Source organism: Heloderma suspectum, chromosome 1 (genome assembly GCF_057233095.1).
Source record: "Heloderma suspectum isolate Gila_16-S chromosome 1, 16-S_ref, whole genome shotgun sequence".
Classification (NCBI taxonomy): Eukaryota; Metazoa; Chordata; class Lepidosauria; order Squamata; family Helodermatidae; genus Heloderma; species Heloderma suspectum.
This window is the reverse complement of record NC_139458.1, coordinates 286,617,597-286,642,118: the sequence shown is the minus strand read 5'-3', so window position 1 is coordinate 286,642,118 and position 24,522 is coordinate 286,617,597. Positions and strand designations below refer to the sequence as shown.

General features: G+C 40.6%; 2 protein-coding genes across 25 annotated transcripts in view; one reads left to right on the top strand and one right to left on the bottom strand.

Annotated features, from left to right (window-relative positions):
- Positions 1-24,522, bottom strand: part of MCPH1 (microcephalin 1) — a 156,223-nt gene that overhangs the window by 4,861 nt on the left and 126,840 nt on the right. For 4 of the 5 annotated variants that reach the window (XM_084826774.1, XM_084826777.1, XM_084826776.1 and 1 more), the window contains one exon: positions 140-377. In XM_084826774.1, the coding sequence (XP_084682900.1) occupies positions 140-377 (238 nt within the window). Of the gene's footprint in view, positions 1-139; positions 378-2,746; positions 2,892-24,522 lie in introns of all 5 variants that reach the window. The other variant, XR_014786585.1, reaches the window with a different exon arrangement.
- Positions 1-24,522, top strand: part of ANGPT2 (angiopoietin 2) — a 139,824-nt gene that overhangs the window by 24,957 nt on the left and 90,345 nt on the right. For 7 of the 20 annotated variants that reach the window (XM_084826790.1, XM_084826788.1, XM_084826787.1 and 4 more), the window contains 2 exons: positions 4,582-6,412; positions 17,273-21,751. Coding sequence is in view for 9 of the 20 variants with exons in the window: in XM_084826799.1 (XP_084682925.1) it covers positions 17,324-17,371 (48 nt within the window). In the remaining 11 variants the exon portion in view is untranslated. Of the gene's footprint in view, positions 1-4,581; positions 8,146-14,635; positions 14,849-17,272; positions 21,752-24,522 lie in introns of all 20 variants that reach the window. The other 13 variants (XM_084826793.1, XM_084826800.1, XM_084826780.1 and 10 more) reach the window with 9 other exon arrangements.

Genomic DNA, 24,522 nt, shown 5'->3' with positions numbered 1-24,522 from the left:
AGATGTGTGAATCTAAGTACAAATTGTACACTGATGATTCAATTAGCATTGGTGTGCATCAAGTATAGATATGTTTATTTAAAGTGTTGGTACAAACACAACTATAGCTTTACGTTAAAAAATAAAAATGATCTCTTACCTAGAATCCATCTTTCTGATAAACACTGTATGTCCACATATTTTCCAACTCTGCATTCTCCAATACAGATTTTAGCTTGACGGAGTGTTTTACACACCTTCCCTCCACAAAGCTGCACCAACTCACACAGTTTCTTGCAGGGTGGTTGACTAGAATATGATATGAACATTACAGGCTGATCAGAAAAGAGTTTCAGGTGACCTTTTCTATTTGGAAGGTAGCGTTGAAGTCGGCAGATCTGTTTTTAAGAGAAAAAACATTAAATGTTTTGAAGCCCACACCAATATGTCTTCTTTGCCTTTAGGAAATGTATTGCTGCATATGAAAGGTTTATATGAGTACGAAAACTCTCCAGTTCAAAATTAACCAAGGTTTAGCTATTACAAAGTCCCTAATCTAAGAGCAAAACAAATCTGTAAGGCAATAATTTAGGCTCTATCATTTTCAGAAAACAACCTTGATATTCTGAAAATTGTATTTCTATATTTTATACACTTAGATATTTAACTGAGGCTAATTGCCTTCTTTTTCTGAACTGCTAAACTGATATTACTATATTAATTATATATTAATATACTGCCTCAGTTCCATCTCTGCAAATTCTACAGACACTATATACAAGAAAATGTCAAAAACAGTGATGTTGCAATTTGGTAGTGTAATATTCACTGTATTATCCATTTATTGTCCTAGTGATAGGTAACCAGAAAATAAATTCCATTGTAAAACATTTCATTACCACAGCTTTCAACCTGAAATAGGCAGAAAATGAGTCAAAATTCCTCAGGGGTAATGTGGCTTTTGTTTTAATCAACAGTCTTGAGGGCATATTCACATTCAGTTTCCACTCAGCAAATAAAACGGCTATAAATATGATATAAACTGGGACTTCAGTAACATATTATATTTCTAGGGCAGGAAAATCTGTATCACTCAGTGAATTATACATCTTAATAGCTTCATCCTGCCATTCCATATATGAATAAAACATGTACAAACACTGACATAATATCTATCCTGGGCATATCAATTAACATCTCAGTATAGAAGAAGTCTTTTTTTCCTTTTCGTTGCCTCCTAATACCGACCTCTCTCATTAGGACACATATGACTGACATTTCTTGAAGAGCTAAAGCTAAATTGTTGACAAATACCAATAGAAATGTGAGAACAGTGCCAAGATACCAACTGCCATGTATATTTAATCTCTAAAGAGACAGAAAAACAGGCAGAGGAGTCTGGTCAATACTGTAGTATTGACAATCACAGAAAATAGTTTATTTTAAAATGTGACGGTGAGGGAGGTATAGTAAGAACGATTCTGAACATTATTTTTTAAACAATAATTCAGTTAGAATTAACAAGATATGCGAAAGTGGTATGCCTCCATATAAAGGTGTGTTGCAAAGGTCATTCTCTAGTCTTCTATAACTAAGATGGAGGGGAACCCATGGTCCATAGCTGCATTTTCTGAGGCCCGCAGCATCTCTGGCAGCTCCAGTGTTTCAATCCTGTGTCATTTCCAACAAGAGGCGGAAGCTACAAAGCTTCTGAAAGGTGTTCCCTGAGAGCAAGATAAGAGTGATGTAAAGTGTTTTGAAAGTATGGATCTGGCTTTGAAAAGGTTCTCCTGCCTAGGCAGGGAGGGAACAGCCCCCTACCAGCCTGGGCAGGGGCAGCAGAGCAATTTCAAACTGCAGTTCCAGCTGGATCCACACTTTCAAAAGACATACCTTTTATGGTGTGTGTTGGATGGAAGTACATGTGTGAAAAAGTGTGTCTGGGGTGATGATAACCTTAACTTACGACCATCACCACCCCACACTTTGTCTCTTCTTGATCATCATGACACAACTCTCTCTCTCTCTCTCTCTCTCTCTCTCAAAATGGTGTGTGTGTGTGTGTGTGTGTGTGTGTGTGTGTGTGAGTACTGCCCTTAAGAGAGAAAGAGATGGGAGAGTGTGGGGTGGCTCTGTCCCTGGCCACTGTTTGCATGTGGCCCCTGACAGATAACCTCAGAAGGAAAAAGATTGCCCACTCCTGATTTATAATGAGCACAACAGCTTTCAGAGTCAGAGGTTATCCAGAGGACATAATCGTATCAGTGAAGGATAAAGTTCTGGCTAAAGACAGGAACAATTTGTTAAAAGACCAAAATGAAGGCAGAGACAGAGACATTTCTAGTCTCACTTTTGATGATATCGCCACAACCTTAAAAAAGATCATTCATCAACACTGACATCTGGCAACAGATAAGCCTGGTGTAAAGACAAGCCAATCATTGCATATGAAGGAACTAAGAATATCAAAGGTTGGCTAATCTGGAGTGACACATGTCCCCAGAGGCACCCCACTGATTGATCATTAACAGGCTCATTTTCATAAGGGTACTTTCCACACAGCAATTGTCAGTACTGCAGAGACACCATAAAAGAGCCTGCATTTTACAAATCCATTTGATCAAACCAGTGAACATTTAAACTTTTTTACCATGTGTAATAGCATTATTATTCAATGTCCATGCAATGAGTTATATGCAGGCAAAACTACTACACCTCTAAAGAAATGCATTACAGAACAAAAAAGCAATATGTCCAACAACCATACCTCCAGTGGCTCATTTTTCATATTTGCATCATAAACCAATTGACGTCATATTCTGAGCAGTTGAAATGTTTGGCACATCTAATAACGGTTTACTGTTGTGTCAGTCGCTCACTCTCTTTTCCTCAGCCTAACCAACATCGTAGGGCTGTTGTGAGGATAGAGAAAGAGGGAGAGGACTGTGTATGTTGCGCTGAGCAACTTGGAGGAAGGGTGGGATAAAAATACATACATACATACATAAAATTATAATGGTTAGTATTAACCATGGTTAGTGCCAGTGCATACGTAACAGTAAACAACTGTTTAAGACTGGGAATTCATGCCAAAGAGAGGATGACAGAGAAAACACATGAGCCTGATTCCCAGGTGTGGTTAAGCAATTGAGAAGAGTGATGGTACATTTCAAGATGTTTATCATAAAAACATACAGTGATTCCGTTAAATAGTTTAACGTTCAAGTTAACATGGGTATTCTGCATGATTTTTTAAAATGTTAGAACCGCCTCATGATAAATATGGTATAAACCTTTGGAATACTCAAAATAGCATTTCTCTTCCATCGTGAGACGTCTGCTAATCTCCCGTGCTGCCTATTTAGGCTAATCAGCAAAATCCAAAAGAAGAAAAACAATCTGCAAGAGACATTAATCTAGCATTACTTTATCTAAAATTAATAATCAAACCAGATTTCAAGAGACTTGTGCTAAAATTGTCCTGTCGCTTTTGCTAGCCTGGAGCTCTAGTTTCCAATCTGAAGCTGATTAGAACTGACAAACTCTGTTTATGTTAAAACTCAGCAAGAGCCCAAGTTTGTTAGAAGGAACGTATCTACAATTTAACTTGATTGTAATCCTGCTGTTTTACACATTTTGGAAGACATGATTTAAAGGATCAGTTGTATTCCTGCGTGTTCAACATTGTTCCTAAAAGCCTTTATTTGCTGTGGTTGTAATGGAAAGCCATTCTGTTTTCACAGTGGCTCCTACTATACTAGAAATGTGCTTGAGTTGACAAGAAAACCAAATGAGAAAAAATGGCTTCTATTTTATATGTTTCACAATAAAAACCTAAAATCAGGAAATGCTAAAATTAAAACATTCAAAACCATGCTGTCAAGCTGTGCAATACATTCAAATGTTTATATGTTGCACTGTTAGAATGCCTAAAACTGGGATTATGGAAGGCCCCAAGGAGTTAGTTACCCATACCCCTTTCAAATTGGCTCCAAAATACAATCAGATCTTCTGAAAGAGAATATTTTTTTCATATATTCAGTTTGTATAGAAATTGTTCAAATGTAAGTATATATAAAATATATGGTGCCAAGGGAGGCTATTTAAAGTCTGATTGTGTGTGGTGGGGGGGGCATTTTCAGAAGGGGGGTTGCTGCTGGGGAGGGCTAATGCTGTGACCCCTGTCCCTCAAAAATCATCTCTCCCCCACTGCAATTAGGCTTTTAAAAACCTCAATTGGTGCCAACAGAGGATTTTAAAGAACCTAATTGGGAGGGGGCATTTTTTAGGAAGGGTGATTGTATAAGCATGTGCTTGTGGGACTGTGTGTGTTGTCTGCATGTGACTGTGTGTGCATGAGTGTACAACGTGGTCTGGACAATCACGTTGGGTGACACCAGCAGCTGCGCCCACTTTCGGTGAGGCCCAACCACTCTGCAATATGGCCACATCCACTGCTGGCATGTGGCCCCCCAAGTCCCTGCCCAGAGCCATTTCTGGCCTTGAGCCAAAGAGATTACTCACCCCTCTTTATGGGCTGTTTTCACAAATTAAGGGAGAAAAATGAGTGGTATCGTACTTCCACTGTTTGTCCATTCCCAGTTGCAGGGTGACTGATGGGCTATATTGAAGTAGCAATCCTATAAACACTTAGCTGAACTCAAGCGGACGTATTCCTGAGTAGTCATGTACAGGATTGTACCGTAAGTATATTTCCGCTTTAGCCATCTTCTCTCCCTCTTTTGTACTATTCAAGTATGTTCCATGTCCAAGAAGGAGGGTGAAGAAGAAGAAACTAGAATGCAGGTGACGTGACTGAAATATGATTTTACACTGTGCAGATAAGCCTTTCTTCTCTCACACACTGATAAGAAAAGTTAATTTCAATAATTGTCTGAAATACAACGTTCCAGTGGGAATACTCTGTGAAAATGTTTGGCAGATGAATCTACTGCCTGGCAGATATTAAAATTCATACTTGAAGATGTCTGAATCACTTTTCCCATACAGCAAACAAAATTTGTACCAGAAAGAATTAGTTGTATCCACAGTCAAAACATATATAAGATATAACAGTTTTAAGATTAAAAAACAACACCCCAACCATGTATATCACATTAAAAACTCAAATCCTGTTCTTGTTAACTTTTTCCCCTCAAGAAGTGTTTTTTTAAGAGTAAATTAATGAATTCAAACTCCTAATCATTCAAATTTGATACCCAACTGATTGTCACATGTCCAGTGACTTAAGAATTGTTATGGCTCTCATTCTGCATTAAATGACTACATATTCCTCACTGACATACTGTATGGCAAATTATTTGAGTTACTGCCCTGGCTGAGATATGTCAAAGATTGAGCCTAATGACTTGTGAAAAATGAAAAATCATAATCTGCAGCATTAGTTATAGCACAGGGTGGCATTAGTTATGGCACAATACCATAAATATAACATTCATTAGAGAAAGAATAGGCATGTGAAATAATGGCACAGGGCAATGAAATGGTATAGTCAACTGACAAGAATATACCTACCATTCAGAACCACTAAATGACTATGATCAATGATGACTGATTCTGGGACTAGTGTTCGGGTATTATATTCAACATAGGTAGGAGTCTATGAGGGGAAATGTAGAGGGGGAGAAGAAGGGGAACAAATGTTCCATCATTTCATCCTTCTTCTTCACCTCCTACCCACAATTCTTGGATCCATGGAGGTGGCTCTGTGGACAGCTGCTGTAGTCCCTTGCCTCAGGCCAGGAAACAGAATTACCCGCTCAAGCAGGAAGCTGTGGTGAGTCTCACTAGACTTGGATCTGTCAAACCAGCTCTGAGGTCAGCCACAACCACCCACTTGCCTGAGCTTGGAAGTGCTCACTGGAATAAAGCGAGGGGTTGTGGCAGATTTCCCTTGAGTTGGGGAGTTGGCTCTAGGGAGAGCTGCATCCCAGCTTCTTGAGCCAAGAAGAGTCCAAGGCACTTTCCTTTGCAATGTCAAAGATCCAAATTCCCAGATGGCCCCACCCCCTTTCCCCCAAATAATTGGTGGTTTCCTGGCTTTTGCGCAATTTCCCCCATTCTAAAAGGTTGAGATGCTTCTCCAGAGACTAAGTTAGCAGTATGCGCTTGAAGCTACAATATGCTGGTACTTTGGCCCCACCCCTTTTGCCTTTGGCCCCACCCACCACTGGAATGTAGCCCCCAAGAGCTTCTTCGAAATTGAATCCAGTCCTTGAGCTGAAGGAGGTTCAAGACCCCTGCCTTGGAACATAGAAACCTGTCATACTCTTTGTTCATCTAGGCTAGTACTGTCTACTCCGACTGCTAACAGCTCTCTGGGGTCTTAGGTCTTTCAAGTCATCTCCTATCTGATCCACAGCCGTGCACTAGAAGATGCCAGGAATGGAACCCTGGACCTTCTGCATGCAAGGTATGTGCACTACCATTCAACTATGGTCCCTCTCTCGTTTCATTAGTAGCTTATTGCTCCTGTTTGGGGGTGGGGTCTAAAACCCCTCTGTGTTTATAAAACTAGTTTCACAGTTCTTTGGACCTTGGCCTTTGCATCCATTTCTGAAAGTAACTTCTATTCTGGGTTAGGGTATAGTGTTGTCTTCGCCTTTGCTATACCAGGCAACATTTGTATGTTTATTACTCGGATGCATTGAGAGAGCTTTTATTCCAGTAATAACAGTTATCAGGGAGATTGTTGAAAGCAAAAGCCTGGCAAAAATGCTCCCTAAAGATTTCTTTCCCAAACAATGTTGTTAGTTCATCATAAACGGAATACTACATTAAGAGTCACTCTTTGTTTTATTAACCAAAAATATGCATTATACTAGACCTTCTGTTCTATCTAAAACAAACTACAATTATTAAAAGCACAGGCAGAGTACATTCTTTATTCTTTAATTTTAGCTGAGATGCCATTAAGACGCCCGACAGTATTTCAAAGTGTGCCAAACAATTTTTTTTCAAGCTTCATTTCTGCTTCAATTGCTAGAGTAAGTGATGGGAAGGAAACACAATCCTCTTGGGAATCTACAAATAACTTTTTTTTAAAAGACTGTATGCCACTTCCATGCGTTAGGTCTTAGCAGCGTTGTTCAATATGTTTCAGACTGAACATAGTAAGCTCATCTTCCTTCAGGTTTCAGATTTAAAGCTTAAAGCTGAAGCGGTTCAGACACTTCTCTAAATAAAGATGTTCTTGTTAAATGCACATTAAGTGGCATATGACTGATGAGAACAGGTCCTTCAATATCTAAAGTCCTGGCAAGAAAGGACTATGTTTCAGAGGTTGCCTGGATGCAAAGGCACCAAAGCTAATGCTAACCATCATTCATTTTGACAACGGGTTGAGAACACTAGATTCGAGCTCTGGTTTAAAGCCATCCCTGCACCCTCTGCAAATTTTCAGAAAATTCTAGAACCTGCAGAATCCAGATATATTTTAAAACACAAAGGTCTACCAGAAATTCTAACAGTGTAGTGCTTACAGTTTTGAATTATTTCAACTGGCTGCTCTCAGAAGGCAGATTTATAAATCCATGCTTGAAACTTAAAACAGTGCATAATTTCCTTCCTATAAAAAAAGAAAAGACACTAAACTAAACTTTAAAAGCAAATGAGAAAGAATGCGATTACGTTCAACAACATATGACTCAACTAGCACCTGAGAATTTTTTGTTACTGCTGCGAACGGATTGCTGAACTTCCTGTTTCAATAAAATACCAAACAAGTTGTGTTTCCTTTACAAATAGGCTATTACATCAAGCCCTGTTCCTATAATTTCAGTTTTTGTCTGCATTCCAACATTTTCTTTGGCAAATGTAGAAACACTCTAATTAAAGAGTGCAGAAAAACAAGCATCATTCATCACAGACACAGCAAACATTTGAAAGAACATTGTGCTGGTTAATTCTTTTATTGGCTTTGAAGAGAATGATATGATTTTTGCCATGTATGTACTGTATATGGGCAGAGATGCTCCAAGAATACTTTATTGGTGAAACCATTCATTTGTTATTACTTATAAAATGCCATATACTAATTTAGAGGTCTCTGTTCAAAGGAGCTTATATCTGGATTTCAGCAGGTGTGTGTGGTGCCCAAGAACAATAGAGAGAGGGGAAGGAAGGTAGAGCCAAAGAGGCCATGAGGTAAAGCTCATTATTGTTTCATTTCATGGGAACACTCTGGGGACTATAGAATCTCTGCATTTTTTGTAGGAAATAACTTTCCCTCCACCACCACCACCCATCCCAGACCTTGGTTTAAACATTTGCCACAAAATTTCCTGCAATTTTTTTGGTAGGGCATATTTAAAAGAACAACTCTATAACTGAATTTTGTACCTGCTCTGTGTAAGAGTTTGGGGCTATCCATTTCACAGTCTCTGCCCAACCTGGGTTTCAGGAGGTTTCAAAATGATCCACAATGTATTGAAATAATTTTTGGGAGCATTGAAAAAGCTCCTACAGCCCCAAAGCCTGGTCTTTTAATGATATACTATAAACCAACCAAATGTTCCTCCATTTAGCGTGTTATAAGAAACTGCAATGATCAGACAATGCACTATTGGGGTATAACTGCTAAGGCAAGACATCACTTGCCCCCTCCTTTTCCACCAGCCGCAAGATTCACAGTACATTTCTGCAATTATGTGTGTACCATTTCAGTCCATGTAAAAGTAGCTGGAGAGTCAAATCCATGGACATTTCAGAATAATGTAAGAATAATGACAACATGATTTTCAAGGGATAATATTTCCTTGCAGCATTAAAGAAAATGTTATATACAAAGCTAATGAAAACAAAATTAACATGTCCAACTGTTTAACAAAACAGATTTCAAAGCTTTTTCAGTGAGGATAAAGTATCCAGGAAAATAATATACTTGAAATGTATATAACTGTTTACACTTTACATTTTAGCTAATGTTTTAGTATATATTTTCTAACAGAAAATGTTTTCATTTCTCCATTTGAAAATCACAGCATCCTATTTGAAGTCATTCTCATTAGATATATCTTCAGTCCTTCTCAGTTGAGTGTTAGAGAACTTTTTCTCATTGGATATATGTTAGAACTGGAAGAACAATCAGTGCAAGGTTGCCCACAGGAAGACCTTCCTGCTTGAGATTTCATGTTCTTGCAACTACAGTGAACTGCCCTGAGTATATTTTCTGGAATATTTGAAATTAATATTATAAGTGTTATACACATTTTGCACCATCTATTTTGCACCACACATTCAGCATCTTTTCCATGAAATTCCCACAAATTATTGCAACACATTGCTTATCTTTTCCAGTAATGTTGAGCCCTACGGGGTCCAAATCGGGCAGAAAGTGTGGACCTTATGGCCTAAAACAGCCTTCCCCAACCTAGTGCCCTCCAGATGTGTTGGGACTAAAACTCCCAGCATTCCCGACCATTGGCTATGTTGGCTGGGGATGATGGGAGTTGTAGTCCAGGATATCTGGAAGACCCCTTCATGGATCACTGCCTTGTTGTGGCGAAGGGGCTTGCGTAACTCAGTGAAGCCATAAGCTATGCCGTGCAGGGCCACCCAAGACGGACAGGTCATGGCAGAGAGTTCTGACAAAATGTGGTCCACTGGAGAAGGAAATGGCAACCCACTCCAGTATTCTTGCCAAGAAAACCCCATGGAACGTATCACAAGGCTAAAAGAGATGACGCCGGAAGATGAGCCCCTCAGGTCGGAAGGTGTCCAATATGCTACTGGGGAAGAGCAGAGGGTATTTCCAAGTAGCGCCAGAAAGAGTGAAGCGGCTGGGCCAAACCCGAAAGGACACTCAGCTGTGGATGTGTCTGGCGGTGAAAAGAAAATCCGATGCTGTAAAGAACAATATTGTTTAGGAGCCTGGAATGTCAGATCAATGAATCAAGGTAAGCTGGAGGTGGTCAAACATGAGATGGCAAGATTGAACATCGACATCTTGGGAATCAGCGAACTCAAATGGACAGGCATGGGCGAATTTAATTCAGGTGACCATCATATCTACTATTGTGGGCAAGAATCCCTTAGAAGAAATGGAGTAGCATTCATAGTCAACAAAAGGGTGGGAAAAGCAGTACTGGGGTACAATCTTAAAAATGATAGAATGATCTCAGTACGAATCCAAGGCAAACCATTCAACATCACAGTAATTCAAGTCTATGCCCCAACCACTGAGGCCGAAGAAGCTGAGGTTGATCGGTTCTATGAAGACCTACAACACCTTCTAGAACTAACACCAAAAAAAGATGTCCTCTTCATCATAGGGGATTGGAATGCTAAAGTAGGAAGTCAAGAAATCACCGGGATAACAGGCAGGCATGGCCTTGGTGTACAAAATGAAGCAGGGCAAAAGCTAATAGAGTTTTGCCAAGAGAACACGCTGATCATAGCAAACACTCTTTTCCAACAGCACAAGAGGCGACTCTACACATGGACGTCACCTGATGGTCAATATCGAAATCAGATTGATTATGTCCTTTGCAGCCAAAGATGGAGAAGCTCCATACAGTCAGTAAAAACAAGACCTGGAGCTGACTGTGGCTCAGATCATGAGCTGCTTCTTGCAAAATTTCGGCTTAAATTGAAGAACGTAGGGAAAGCCACTAAACCTTTCAGGTATGACCTAAATCATATCCCTGATGAATATACAGTGGAGGTGAGGAATAGATTTCAGGGATTAGACCTGATAGACAGAGTGCCTGAGGAACTATGGACGGAGGTCCGTAACATTGTTCAGGAGGCAGCAACGAAATCCGTCCCAAAGAAAAAGAAATGCAAGAAAGCCAAGTGGCTGTCTGATGAGGCTTTACAAGTAGCTCACGAAAGAAGGGAAGCGAAAAGCAAAGGAGAAAGGGGAAGATATACCCAACTGAATGCAGAGTTCCAGAGAATAGCAAGGAGAGACAAGAAGGCCTTCTTAAATGAACAATGCAAAGAAATCGAGGAAAACAACAGAATGGGAAAGACTAGAGATCTCTTCAAGAAAATTGGAGATCTCAAGGGAACGTTTTGTGCAAAGACGGGCATGATAAAGGACAAAGAAGGCAGGGACCTAACAGAAGCAGAGGAGATTAAGAAGAGGTGGCAAGAATACACAGAAGAACTATACAGGAAAGATCTGAATGTCCCTGATAGCCATGATAATGCGGTCACTGAACTTGAGCCGGACATCCTAGAGAGTGAAGTCAAGTGGGCCTTAGGAAGCATTAGTAACAACAAAGCTAGCGGAGATGACAGTATTCCAGCCGAGCTATTTAAAATCCTAAAAGATGATGCTGTTAAAGTGCTGCATTCAATATGCCAACAAATCTGGAACACTCAACAGTGGCCACAAGACTGGAAAAGGTCAGTTTACATTCCAATTCCAAAGAAGGGCAACGCCAAAGAGTGTTCAAACTACCGCACCATTGCGCTCATTTCACATGCCAGCAAGGTGATGCTCAAAATCCTACAAGCTAGGCTTCAGCAGTATGCGAACCGAGAACTACCGGAAGTACAAGCTGGGTTTCGAAGAGGCAGAGGAACTAGAGATCAAATCGCCAACATTCGCTGCATCATGGAGAAAGCAAGAGAATTCCAGAAAAACGTCTATTTCTGCTTCATTGACTACGCTAAAGCCTTTGATTGTGTGGATCACAACAAACTGTGGCAAATTCTTAAAGTGATGGGAGTACCAGACCACCTTACCTGTCTCCTGAGAAACCTGTACGAGGGTCAAGAAGCAACAGTAAGAACCAGACATGGAACAACCGATTGGTTCAAAATTGGGAAAGGAGTACGACAAGGCTGCATATTGTCACCCTGCTTATTTAACTTATATGCAGAGTACATCATGAGAAATGCCGGGTTGGATGAATCAGAGGTCGGAATTAAGATTGCCGGGAGAATTATCAACAACCTCCGATATGCAGACGATACCACCCTAATGGCAGAAAGCGAAGAGGATCTCAAGAGCCTCTTGTTGAGGGTGAAAGAGGAGAGTGCAAAAGCTGGTTTGAAACTCAACATTAAAAAAACTAAGATCATGTCATCTGGCCCTATCACTTCCTGGCATATAGAAGGGGAAGAAATGGAAGCAGTGACAGATTTTACTTTCTTGGGCTCCAAGATCACCGCAGACGGTGACTGTAGCCATGAAATTAAAAGACGCTTGCTCCTTGGGAGGAAAGCTATGGCCAACCTAGACAGCATAGTAAGAAGCAGAGACATCACCTTGCCGACAAAGGTCCGTCTAATCAAAGCTATGGTTTTCCCAGTAGTAATGTATGGGTGTGAGAGCTGGACTATAAGGAAGGCTGAGCGCCGAAGAATTGATGCTTTCGAACTGTGGTGCTGGAGAAGACTCTTACGAGTCCCCTGGACTGCAAGGAGGTCAAATCAGTCCATCCTAAAGGAAATCAGCCCTGAGTGCTCATTGGAAGGACAGATAATGAAGCTGAAGCTCCAATATTTTGGCCACCTAATGCGAAGAGAAAACTCCCTGGAAAAGACCCTGATGCTGGGAAAGACTGAAGGCAAAAGGAGAAGGGGACGGCAGAGGATGAGATGGCTAGATAGCATCACGGATGCAATGAATATGAACTTGAGCACGCTCCGGGAGAGAGCGCAGGACAGGAAGGCCTGGCGTGCTATGGTCCATGGGGTCACGAAGAGTCGGACACGACTGAACGACTGAACAACAACAACATATCTGGAAGACACCAGACTGGGGAAGGCTGGCCTAAAAGGACAGAAGGGTAATGAACAACAGAGAGAGGATGAATGGGAGACGTAACTGTCAGAAGAGCAACCCATGGTAAGGCTTTTTAGCCCGACTTTAACAGCAGCATCGCTAGTATTGATTAAACTAAGAGAAAACAGTCACTTTGTATGGAGCAAAAAACCAAGAATAATTTTGCTTAAATGTTCTTCCAAATCTACACTTTCATTTTAAGTGGCAGGAAAAAATCCATTAAAAAAAGTTAAGTAGCTGAACTGCAATCATAATTCCTGCAGTATGTGGTCTGGTGGAGTACAATGTTTGGCCTCAATCTCTCTTTCTTTCTTTCTTTCTTTCTTTCTTTCTTTCTTTCTTTCTTTCTTTCATATTCTTTAGGGGTAACAAGTTAGATGTTTTTAGGGGTCATTGCTCTTTGTCTCAGTAACAGTGTTCACATACTCTTCCCAACAATCAATAGATGACAGAAGTAGCTATCAAGCCCTGCAATCTAACTTTTTGAACAGATGCACCTGAAAACATAATAGCAAGGAAGCATGTGCAAATATCCTTGTTTTGAAATTTACATGGGTGTAACGATCTATCATATTCAGGAACCAAACTCTGTTAGTTTAAATATGCTATTTTTCTGGAGCCAAAAGATAACACTGAAAGAAAAGAAAAATCCAATGATAATTGGCTATAAAAACCATCCCTGTGCAACCCTAAATGTATTTATTATTATATTTATTTGGAAGCAAGTCCCACTGTATTTCAAATAACTGTGCACAGGGGTGCAAACTTAGAATAATTTTCATTTGAATTAATGCTTTGCGCAACACTTTGCTTTAGATGGTATTAAAGTTTTAATCTCATCCAGTTATCTGTTCTAGGTGCAAGTGTTTGATTTGCACACACATATATCTTGCTTGCAATGGCTTACTCATTCATTTCAATGGAGTGGGATTATCTATATCTTCATGTCTCCTACAATTCTTATAATTCAGAGGATGTTTGCCCAGAATGCATGCACGAAATATGCTAGGGAAAGCACCTGCCAGGTGCTGGAATTACAACCATGGTAATAAAGACCTGAGCAACTGAGAGATTAATCTACTTGCTGAAGAAACCTGTGATGTTGTGTTAAGTTGTGTCTCTGATGTTGTGTGAAGTTGCTTCTCTGATGTTGCGTAACTTCGCTTCTCCATGATGCCTGCAGTAAAGGCTTAAGGACATAAGCCCTTATGCGCATAAGAGCTTTATCACAGTAGCGATCTACCGCAGTGTTGGGATCATGGGAGCGGAGAAGCCTGTCACTGTGAGCAGGGAGAAGTAGCCAGAGAAGGAGAAAGGGGCTTGGAAGCTATAATTCTGTGACAGTTTGTTGGAAGGGGCTAAAATTAGGGTGCTCTCATAGGGAGCCTTCAGACGTTGCACTGGATAATTGGGGATTTTGGCTTCTTCATATAAAAGTGAACATTTCCCCCCCATCCCTTTGGCATTAAACAAATGCGCATAAGGGTTTTATTGCAGTAGCAATCTATTGTGGTCTCAGGATCATGGGAGCAGAGAAGCCTGTCATTGCAAGCAGGGAGAAGTGGCCAGAGAAGGAGAAAGGGGGACTGGAGCTAGAACTCCCTGTTTGCTGGAATGGGGCTTATCTAGCCTGCCTTTTTAGCACTGTTTCTAGCCTTAGAATTGTGAATTAGTTACTCTCTATTCATAATAATTTAGTAGCAGGGGAGAGCCTGGACAGGGATGGGAAACAAGCCTCTCATTGGTTGAGCAGCCCCTGCCGGGTTGGTGACATTAAGTTCTACTCCTCCCACACAACCTGGAAGTATGCGCCTTTCAAGTGCTGAGTGAGCCATGAATAGTGGATTTTCAAGGTATGGCGCACTCAGCTTTTCTTGCTTTGTGTACTCCTGACAGACCAAAGACGATTCCATGAAAATCCGGATAATATTCCCATGTGTTTCTCATTCTGTTGTCAAGAAGATTCCCCCTGGAGACATGAAATGGCAAGCAATGGGTGGCTATTTTTCCAAATTATACATACTCCTCCCATTTGGTGACTGGTTCCTGAGGCTGGGAGATAGGCTCATTGCCTGTTTTGGAGGGATTGCACTCTCTATGAAAGATCAGGTTTGTATTCAGGGGTACCCCTAGATCCATTACTGTTGCTGGAGGTCCAAGTGGCATGGTGGCTCAGAGTGCCCTCTCCTTGGTAGGGATAGCTTGGCCACAGTGGCATGGGCGCTAGCAGCCTCAAGACTGGGTTACTGCAATGCACTCTATGTGGGGCTGCCCTTAAGGCTGCTCTGGAAGCTGGAGCTAGTGCAAAATGCAGCAGCTCAGCTGTTGCCAGGAGCTGCCACTTTTAAGCATGTAATTCCTTTTCTGAGGGAACTGCACTGGCTGCCAATTCGCTATCAGGCTAGGTTTAAGGTTTTAATACTACTGTTTAAAGCCCTAAACAACTTGGGAGCAGGATACTTGAGAGAGCTCCTTCTCCCTTATCAACCTGCCTGGTCACTGAGGTCATCAGATGACATGCTCCTGGTGGTTCTACATTGACCTATGGCCTGATTGGAATCCACCCAGAGTAGAGTCTTCAGCATGGTGGCTCCCTTTCTGTGGAATTCTTTGCCTCTGGAGTTAGGCAGGCACAAATATTCTGTCATTTTCAGCGCCTGCTGAAAACATTTTTATTTCAAGAACCCTTCCTTGATTGACCAGCCACAGTTTTTACTGGCATTCTGGGTTTTTTAAAACATCTAATATATTGTTTTATTTTTTATATGTTTTAATACGGTATTTTTATTCTTTTTATCTTTTATTGTTCACCATTCCGGAATCTGTTTAGATGTAGAGGAGTATATAAATGTTGTAAATAAACAATTTAAGCTCTCAAGCTTTAATATAAAAGTTTCTGAAAACGATCTCTCTCAAGCTTCACAGTCAAATTCTGTCCCTTCAAGCCTTGTGAATGTCCACAGTCAATGGATCTGCAAATGCTTATGGTGGGAACTAAGTTTCTAGTCTAAATATTCAACAACCCACCTGTCTGTATAAGACAGGATCACTTCTTAAAAATAATTTTTGTCCACATAATATGCAAAGCAGATTTATGATCATTTTAATTGCTGGATATAGTGTACTAAATGAATGATAAGCAAGAGCCAATAAAGATTCCTAAACATCTACCTAACATTGAAAAACTATGATTTTTCTCTTCTAAGTTTTAAGACAACTATAAATAGTAAGCTCTGAAGATCTGTTTCTCCAGCTGTTCAATCTAAAGCTGCAGTAAATTGTGGAACATATGGTATTAAAAGAACCAAGAAGTCAGCATTTGACATGATACTTAGATAAGCCCTCATCTTCACACAAATTCGTATCAAAAGCTTTAAGACATACTAATCTGACGTTTGTAGGTAACTTGAATTCCCTTCATTTGTATTTACATTTTAAAATAAGTTAAGAGAAGTGTAATTCCCCCAACGAAATCCATTTTTTTGGTACAAGAATGAAAATTAACAAGGACTTGCCTGCTAAAGTAATACGTGGGTAAAACTAGACAAATGTGGAATTGTTGCAGTTGACATAAGCTGAGGCTGAGATCCTACGGACGTGTTCCGGTGAATTCTCTTTTGTAACCAATGAGTCCAGTACAGAAAACCTATTTACATGTGTGCATGGGTTTGTTTACATGCATTCATTAGTGGTTCTTCCTCTCTTTGAAATCAGAAGATTCACACTCACTATATAACATGTCTATTTTTTTAAATTCCTATTGCAATGTGTTGTGGGTGGCCTATTAGGTTAGGAAAGTCAGAAAAAAAACTATTTCATCTGTGCCACAGGGATATCTGGATCAAGTGTAATATGTCTTGTTTCCAAGTGAATATACTCACATTTATCACTGACATTTAAGTGTCAACACAATGAGTTGAGATGTTTTCCACTATGTTCATCTGAAACAATAAATATACTCCCTCTCGTTGGTTCAAAATACTACACTCCCACCAGAGATGGGGCAAAAATTCAGGCCTCAGAGAAGAAACATGATCTACGCTCAGATGAATAAGTATTATTAAAGTAAAAAGTAAAGTGCATATACATTCCAAAGTAGTAACTGTATGGACCAACTGACTTTTACTGCTACTAACCAGTGGAGTTCAACACTAGCAGTTGGAATACCTGGGAGACTGGGGAAGAGGACTTCCCATCATCGCTACAGCCCAGCGCTTACTGTTGCAAGTGTCCTCTGGAGGAGAGATGAGCCAACTGTGAAACATCTAGTCTAGTGAGAACTCCTCATCCTCTCAGGACTGTATTTAAGTCAGGCTGCTGCAGCTCCTACAGCAAGACCAACATTAGTGGTGTGGATTATTTTTATTATCATTATTTGTGGTCTATTATTTTCATTTTTTATTTCATTGTGACATCAAATTTATCACAATATTATGATTTTGTCAGTAAGATCTAGACAGACCAATACAGGCATTCAACTTCAAAGATGACTTTAATATTTAAAACTCAGGCTATTCTATTATTAAATTACAGGCTAGGTTACATTTTGGATGTAACGTGTTCTGTGTGGAGCTGCCTTGAAAGATGGTGCAGAAACTTCAACTGGCACAAAATGTGGCTACTCGAATACTGGTAGGTGGTAGGCATTTGAATCATATGATATTTCTATTTTATCAGCTGCAGTGGTTGTCAATGGGCTTCTGGGTCCAAATTAAAGTGCTGGTACTGGTCTTAAACGCCCGAAATGGTTTGGGTTCAGGTTACTTGAAGGACTGCCTTCACCCATACCAACCTGCCAGAACTCTTGAGATCAACATCAGAGGCTCTGCTCGTGTACCCACCTGTCAAAGCAATTAGGCTAGCAGGCACAAGAAGTAGGGCCTTATTGCTAGAGGTTCCCCATTTCTGGAACTCTGTTCCTATTAATGTCCACCAGGCCCCATTCATTACTTTCAAGTGGACCCTAAAGGCTTATTTAATTACTTTGGCCTATGTATAACTGAGTCAGGAATGTATTGAGTGCTGCTGTGTAGTGATGTTGTCTGGTTTAATTGTTAATGTTGATTTTATTATTCTTTTATTGTGTTTTGTAGTTGAAATTTCCTATGCCGCCTTGAAATAATTTTCCCTAAAAGGTGGCTTATAAATCTTTTAATAATAATAATTGTAATACCTGTCTAAATTCTTGCAGCTGTGAAACATTTATGAGAAAGGCTTATGAAATGCTCTTAATGTGACTGATTTATCCAAGTCTAAGGATGATTTAAATGGGTCACTACTATGGCTGGCTACCACTCTAGTTTTTGAGGTGACTGGGCAGTTGTAGAATTATATTTATTAGGGTTTATGACTCTATGTTGCATTAGGTTTTTATTTATTTAGAACAGGTATGTACCTTCCTTCATAATATATATCTCAGGGAAGTTTACAGTGCAAATTAAAAATTATAAATACAACAAAACAAACATGCAAACACAAAAAAACACTAAAAACAATTAAAGTGACAAAATGAACTCCACAATAAAACTACCAATTTGTAACAAGTATATAATAACTTCAAAATAAATTCTCCAAAATTCATGATCACCGTAATACCTTTATTTGCTCAACTCAAAGGTATTATGATTATTTATTATCATCTTTATTAGCCCAACTCAAAATATCACGCAAGCTTTTGAGTTCTCCAGAAATCTTCATCAGGGAAGATTATTATTTATTATTATTTATTACATTTCTATACCACCCCATAGCCAAAGCTCTCTGGGCAGTTTACAAAGATGAAAAACCATTAAAAATACAATATACAAAAATACAATATACAACCATTTACATAAAAACACAAATGGACAGTAGATACATAAACATATATCTAAAACATCTTAAGCAATCATCCATGACCATAAGACAAATCCAGGACCTAGTTTAACTCATCATGCCTGAGAAAAGAGAAAGGTCTTGACGTGGCTCCAAAAAGATAACAATGTTGTCACCAGGTGGGCCTCATGGGGGATATCATTCCATACTTGGGGGGCCACCACCACAGATGGTAAACAAAGTGAAAAGGGGAGTGGGGGAGAGGGACAAAAGTGGTCAATGTTCAAGCCATGGAGATGGAAAGTAGAACATAAGCCACTTTTTTCCTCTCCTGCCACCCCCCTTTGCTTTTCTTACTATCTTGCCCGATGAAAAGTTCGGGAGAACTCAAAAGCTTACACACTATTTAGTAAATTTTGAGTTGGCCTAATTTATTTACAAGATTTTCTGCTATACATCCAATAAAATTCCTGAGCAGTGTACCAAAAAATGTAGAAAAAAGAATCAAAATACAGAGTTAAAATCTTTAAATTGAAATTATGCTAATAAAACTTGTGGGAGGATCTTCACAACAATGGCATGAGAAGAGGGGTGGAGTATTACCCAGATTTTCATGGAATTGGCTTTGGTCCATCAGGGACACATGAAGCAAGATGAGCTGACTGTAGCATACCTTTGAAATCCAGTTTCAGGGGTCACACAGCACTTGAAAGGAACATACTTCCAGGTGGGGTGGGGGGAGTAGAACTGAACGTCATCAAACTGCTCAACCAATGACAGAGGCTTGTTTCCTGCCTCTGTCCAGGCTCCCCCCTGCTACTACATTATTATGAATGGAAAGCAACCAATTTTCCTCACGTGTGCAGATTTCCTTGAAGAAGCCAAAATCCCGAGTTTTCCAGTACAGCATCTGAAGGCTCCCCGTGAGAGCTTTCTCCCACCCCAAATTTTGCTGCATTCCAGCAATCTGCCAAGAGTTATTGCTCCCACCCCATTTTCTCCCATGTATTCACTTTTGCCTCTTTTCCACCCCCCGCCCCTTTCTCTCTTTCTCCTTCTCCCTGCTGGCAATGAGAATTGTAAACCCAAAAGATTGTTACTGCGATAAAGCAAAGAAGGGACTTTACATAACAACAGAGAAACAACTTTATATCAGAGAAACTATAGAACACCAAAGAACCACAACATCGCAATAGTGATTTAAAAGCGCAATGGAGAAGCGAAAGAGTGCTTAAGGAAGTGTTACTAAAGTTAGCCTTTAACCCTTTCATTGCAGGGGAGCGAGATTTATTTCTTATTTCTGAGTAAATATGCACAGAAGGGAGAATATATTAAGATTAAAAGCAGGCTACCTAAGGTGAATGTGTGTCCCCACTACTGTGCTAATGTGAGGGGTCACTGTTGTGCTCCTGGGGATATTCTTAACGGGAAATACTACTTCCATTGGGGAAACAAGAGGGAATGGGGAGTCTCACCCCTTTGACCATGTCACTGCCAGGTCACAGAAACACACCCAGAATTTAATGCGCAGGGGGGCGGGGACATGGCACACCATGGTAAAACCTCCAGGGAGTCACTTTCAGTAAAAAATGTCAGAGTAGAAGTAGTTTCAGAAAATGCAGTTTTTCAAGAGGGAAGTGGCTGGTTGGCAGCAGATTTGTGGCAACATCATCTGTCTCGAAGGAACTCAAACTGCTCTAACTTCGCACTAAATCACTCATGAAGACAACCCCTGTGGGTGTTAATCAGGGAAGGCTTGTTTAAATAAAAATGTCTTCAGCATGCACTGAAAACGAAACATTGCCACTGCCTGCCTGACATCAACAGACAGGGAGTTCCATAGAGAAGGAGCCAATACACTGAAATCTTTACTCTGAGTGGACTCCAAATGGATCACCAGGAGTGCCTCATTGATGACCTCAGTGATTGGGCAGGCTGGTAAGGGAGAAGGTGATCTCTCACATATCGAGGTCCCAAGTTGTTTGGGCTTTACACACCAATAACAAACCTTAAACCTGGCCTGGTAGCAAACAGGCAGTCAGTGCTGTTGCCTCAGTAAAGGTGTTACATGCTGGAAAGGGGCAGCTCCCGGCAAGAGGTATAAAGGTATTGTGGTGATACGGAGTTTGAACATTTTCTTTTGGACAAGACATCTACCTTCACTTTAAGTAAATAACAAAAAGTTGAACTGCCTGGAAGAATAGAAATGTTTTAATCTAGTAAATTAAAAATAACAGAGTAGATGCCAGGCATGCTTCTTTGGGGAGGGAGTTCAATTACCAGAGTGCCTTGATGGCAAGGATACCATAACAACAAGGTAGATTGAAAAGGAGTAGCATTTCTTAAGGCACTTAGATCCCAAGTCATGTAGGGCTTTCAAAAGTCATAAATAGCACCTTGAATTGGTTTTTGGAAATGAACAGGTTGCCAGGGAAGCACTTTCAAAATTGGTAAAATATGTTCCCAATGGGCCATCCTAGTTAGAATGCTAGCAGCCACATTTTGAATTGTCTTCAAGAGCAGCCCCACATGCAACACATCAGAGTACTCTAACCAGGCATATGTTCCTATAAACTAAAAAGTATGTTATGATAAAAAATGTAGACTCTGAGTCTACATAAAAAGCCAGGTTATAATATTGCATTTTGTTTCCTCAGTGGATCAACATCCCTGGTATATAATCTGGCTCTTCCATTTTAATGAGTCGACCACATATTCTCATACATGATTTCTCCATAAAGGGCATCAGTTCTCTGAATTTAATGCAAACATCAGTAATTAATATTTATATTCACTATGGAGTATACTAACATTTATTTATTTATTTATTTATTTATTTATTTATTTCCTACCTTTTCACCAAAAATGGCACTCAAGGCAGCTAACAATAGTAAAATACAAATAAAAACAGAATCTAAATTAAAACATAGCTGACTTTCTAAATACACACAAGAGAACTGGAATAAGATAGACACAGCATATGTCTGGGCTGGTCGGGATTTTTTTAACCTTTCTGTTCCAATATACACTAAGAACTTATGCCAATTACCCTTTCCATCACACTTTCAGACTTCTAGGGGGAAAAAAATTCAAACTGACGAAAAAAGAGTAACGACTTTGTCAACAAAGATGCATCTCAGAAACAGCTGCATTTGCATTGGGTCAGATAACATGAAATTTCCTGCTGCGGATTCTTTGGTACTTTCCAACTATCCTGTGGTGATCACCCAAACTGTCCCTGCTAAATATTTTGTTTGTTCTTACCATGTTGTGATTCTAAGAGATTTGTGCACAGACAATAGGATTAATGGCTGAGTCTGTAATTTGCTGAGTCACGTCTTAAGGTTCAAATTATACCCCTCGGTTCACTGGAAGTCAGCTCAAATACACCTCTTCGCCATCCAGCAACTGCAACACCAGGGGCCAATCTACACAGCCGATTTAATGTGGTGGTAGAGTGCATTGGGATCGTTTGCGACAGATGACGTTGTTGCCAATCTGCCGCCATCCTGCAACATCCATCTTGAAAATGTGCATTTTTGGAAAGTCCTTTTACTCTATTGTGTTTCTCAAATGCGGCTCTGGAGCAGTCCCACAGCAGTGTGCTCTGCTGCCCCACATTAAATCCTGGGCATTCCTCTGTGACCTGGCTGTGACCTGCAAGTGATGAGGTCAAGGGGTGGGTCCGCCCCTCCCCCCCCATCCCCCATTTGCAGTAGGGCTGCTTTCACAATAAGTAGCCTCCTTTTCCCATTCACAACAGCGGAGTAGCCCATTTATATGTAGCATACAATAAAGAATATACAGAGCTAAAAGAGAAAGGGCAGCCAGTAGCAGGAGCCTGCAGCCACAGCATTACTGCGATATACCTACAACTTTGCAGTGGTGCGATACACCTACAATGAAGGAATACACAGATGGGGAGGAGAAAGGGTGGCCAGTACAGCAAGGGAGCATGGACAGGGCTGGGAACAAACTTCCCTAATCATGGGATCGCGCTGGATCACCCCTTCAGAGTAACACAGCAGTTTGCTTTTTCCATTCACAGATAGCAACTGCTGATTCTTTCATGTCTCCCCTTCAGAATAGTCCTGTGTGTGTGATTTTCCTGCATGGGGAGGAGGAGGAGACATAGTTCAGGTCCAGGAAGTGGAGGAGGCAGCAGCAACTGCTGACCCCAGAGCACTAACAGAGGGAGGCAATTCCAGCCCTTTTCCTCTGTGCAGGACCTAGGCACCTCCTGTCTGCCTGCCCGTCAGTCTGTCCCTGGGCTTCAATATTGCTGGTTCACACTGGGTGGATGTGAGGAGGAGAAATGTAGGGTAAACTATCCAACATTACTCATCTCCTCCATTAAACTTCCCTGAGCAGTGGAGCATGGAGCGGGGTGGGGAGCAAGCCTCTCTCATTGGCTAAGCAGCATCTATGGGGTTGATGACATTCACTTCTACTAGTGGAACTCCGCCCATCCAACCACAAAGTAAGGCAGATTAAAGAGCAGTTTGCCCTGTGAAAAGCAGGTTTTAAGGTAGCGTTTACCCTGCATTTTGTGCTTTATGTGTCTGGGATGGACCAAAAGTGATTTCATGAAAATCCGGATAATACCGGAAGCGCTTCTCATTCCATTTGCATTTAGACGCCCCCGGTGCTAACCTGCATCTATAAACCAACCATTTCAATAAACTGGCCTTATCTTTTCATATAATAATTAGCCATAAGGGGTATAATTCCTCTGCATCCAAAAGAGATGCTGCTATTCAGTATTTATATTCCTCATGACTTTTTGGATACACACACAAAATGGAATAGGAGGTTGAGAAATCCAACATGTCAGAACTGTTTGGGAAGCTTTTCTGTAACTTTCCATTTCAATGCACAAAGAGAACTCATGCCAATATCCATTGTCCATCATTCTTTCAGGCTTCCAATATTAAAAATAATTTGAAACAGATTCCCCCCCCCCAAAAAAAAAACCCAAGGAAAAAAAAAGAACAAAAACTTTGTCAGGAGTCACACACCCATCACAGAAACAGCTGCATTTGCACTGGGTCAAATACCATGACATTTCCTGCTGTGGCCTCTTTGGTACATTCCAGGTACCCTGTGGTGTTCACCCAAACTGTCCTTGAAAAATATAGTTTATTGTTACCATATTGTTAAACTAATAGAATTGTGCACAAACAATAGGATTAATAGCTGAGCATCTGTACTGAGGTATGAGTCTTAACTTGTAGAGGTTCAAAGTATTACACAAAATACTTCACACATGCAGACATATTAGAAGGGCCAATAATTCAGTCCTTGCAAAAACAGAAGCATAGAATATACATATATATTCTAATGCAGTACTTTAAAGACTAACATATTTTTTACTGATATTCACCAGTATTTGTGCCACTCATGGCTCAGCTGGGACTAAGCTCAAATATGTCTGTTCACCAATCAGTGTCTGCAAGCAGGAGATGATTTGGCATGTGTAAAACAGTCATTATGGATCAAACTTTGCAGACAGACCTTTCATATCACCTGATATCCAGTGGCAGCTGCTGCCCATTTGGACTGGTAGGATAGAGGGCAGGTCAGCCAATGGTAAGCGGAATCAGAACCAATGGTAGGGAGCTTCAATTAATTCTGGTTTTGTCCCCATCCTCCTCCCTTGCAATGAAACTAAGAACACTTAGGCACCGCAGTACAGTTCCTAAACCCTTCACATCTAGCTTATAGTTTCTTCCCTTGGTTCAGTAGACTTCCATGCTATCATACTTCATTCTCTGCTGGAGGGCCGGAGGGAGGGGAATGTGTGGCCTCCACCACCCCTATCCTCCAGTTAGGCCACCATTCCAGGGTGAGAAAGGGCAGGCTCAGGGATAGACAGGTGGCAGGGGCATGTGCTCAGATCAGAGCTGTATGCCCCATAACAATCCTATTCATGACTACAGAGAGAGATGCCTTTTGTAAAAGGATATGGT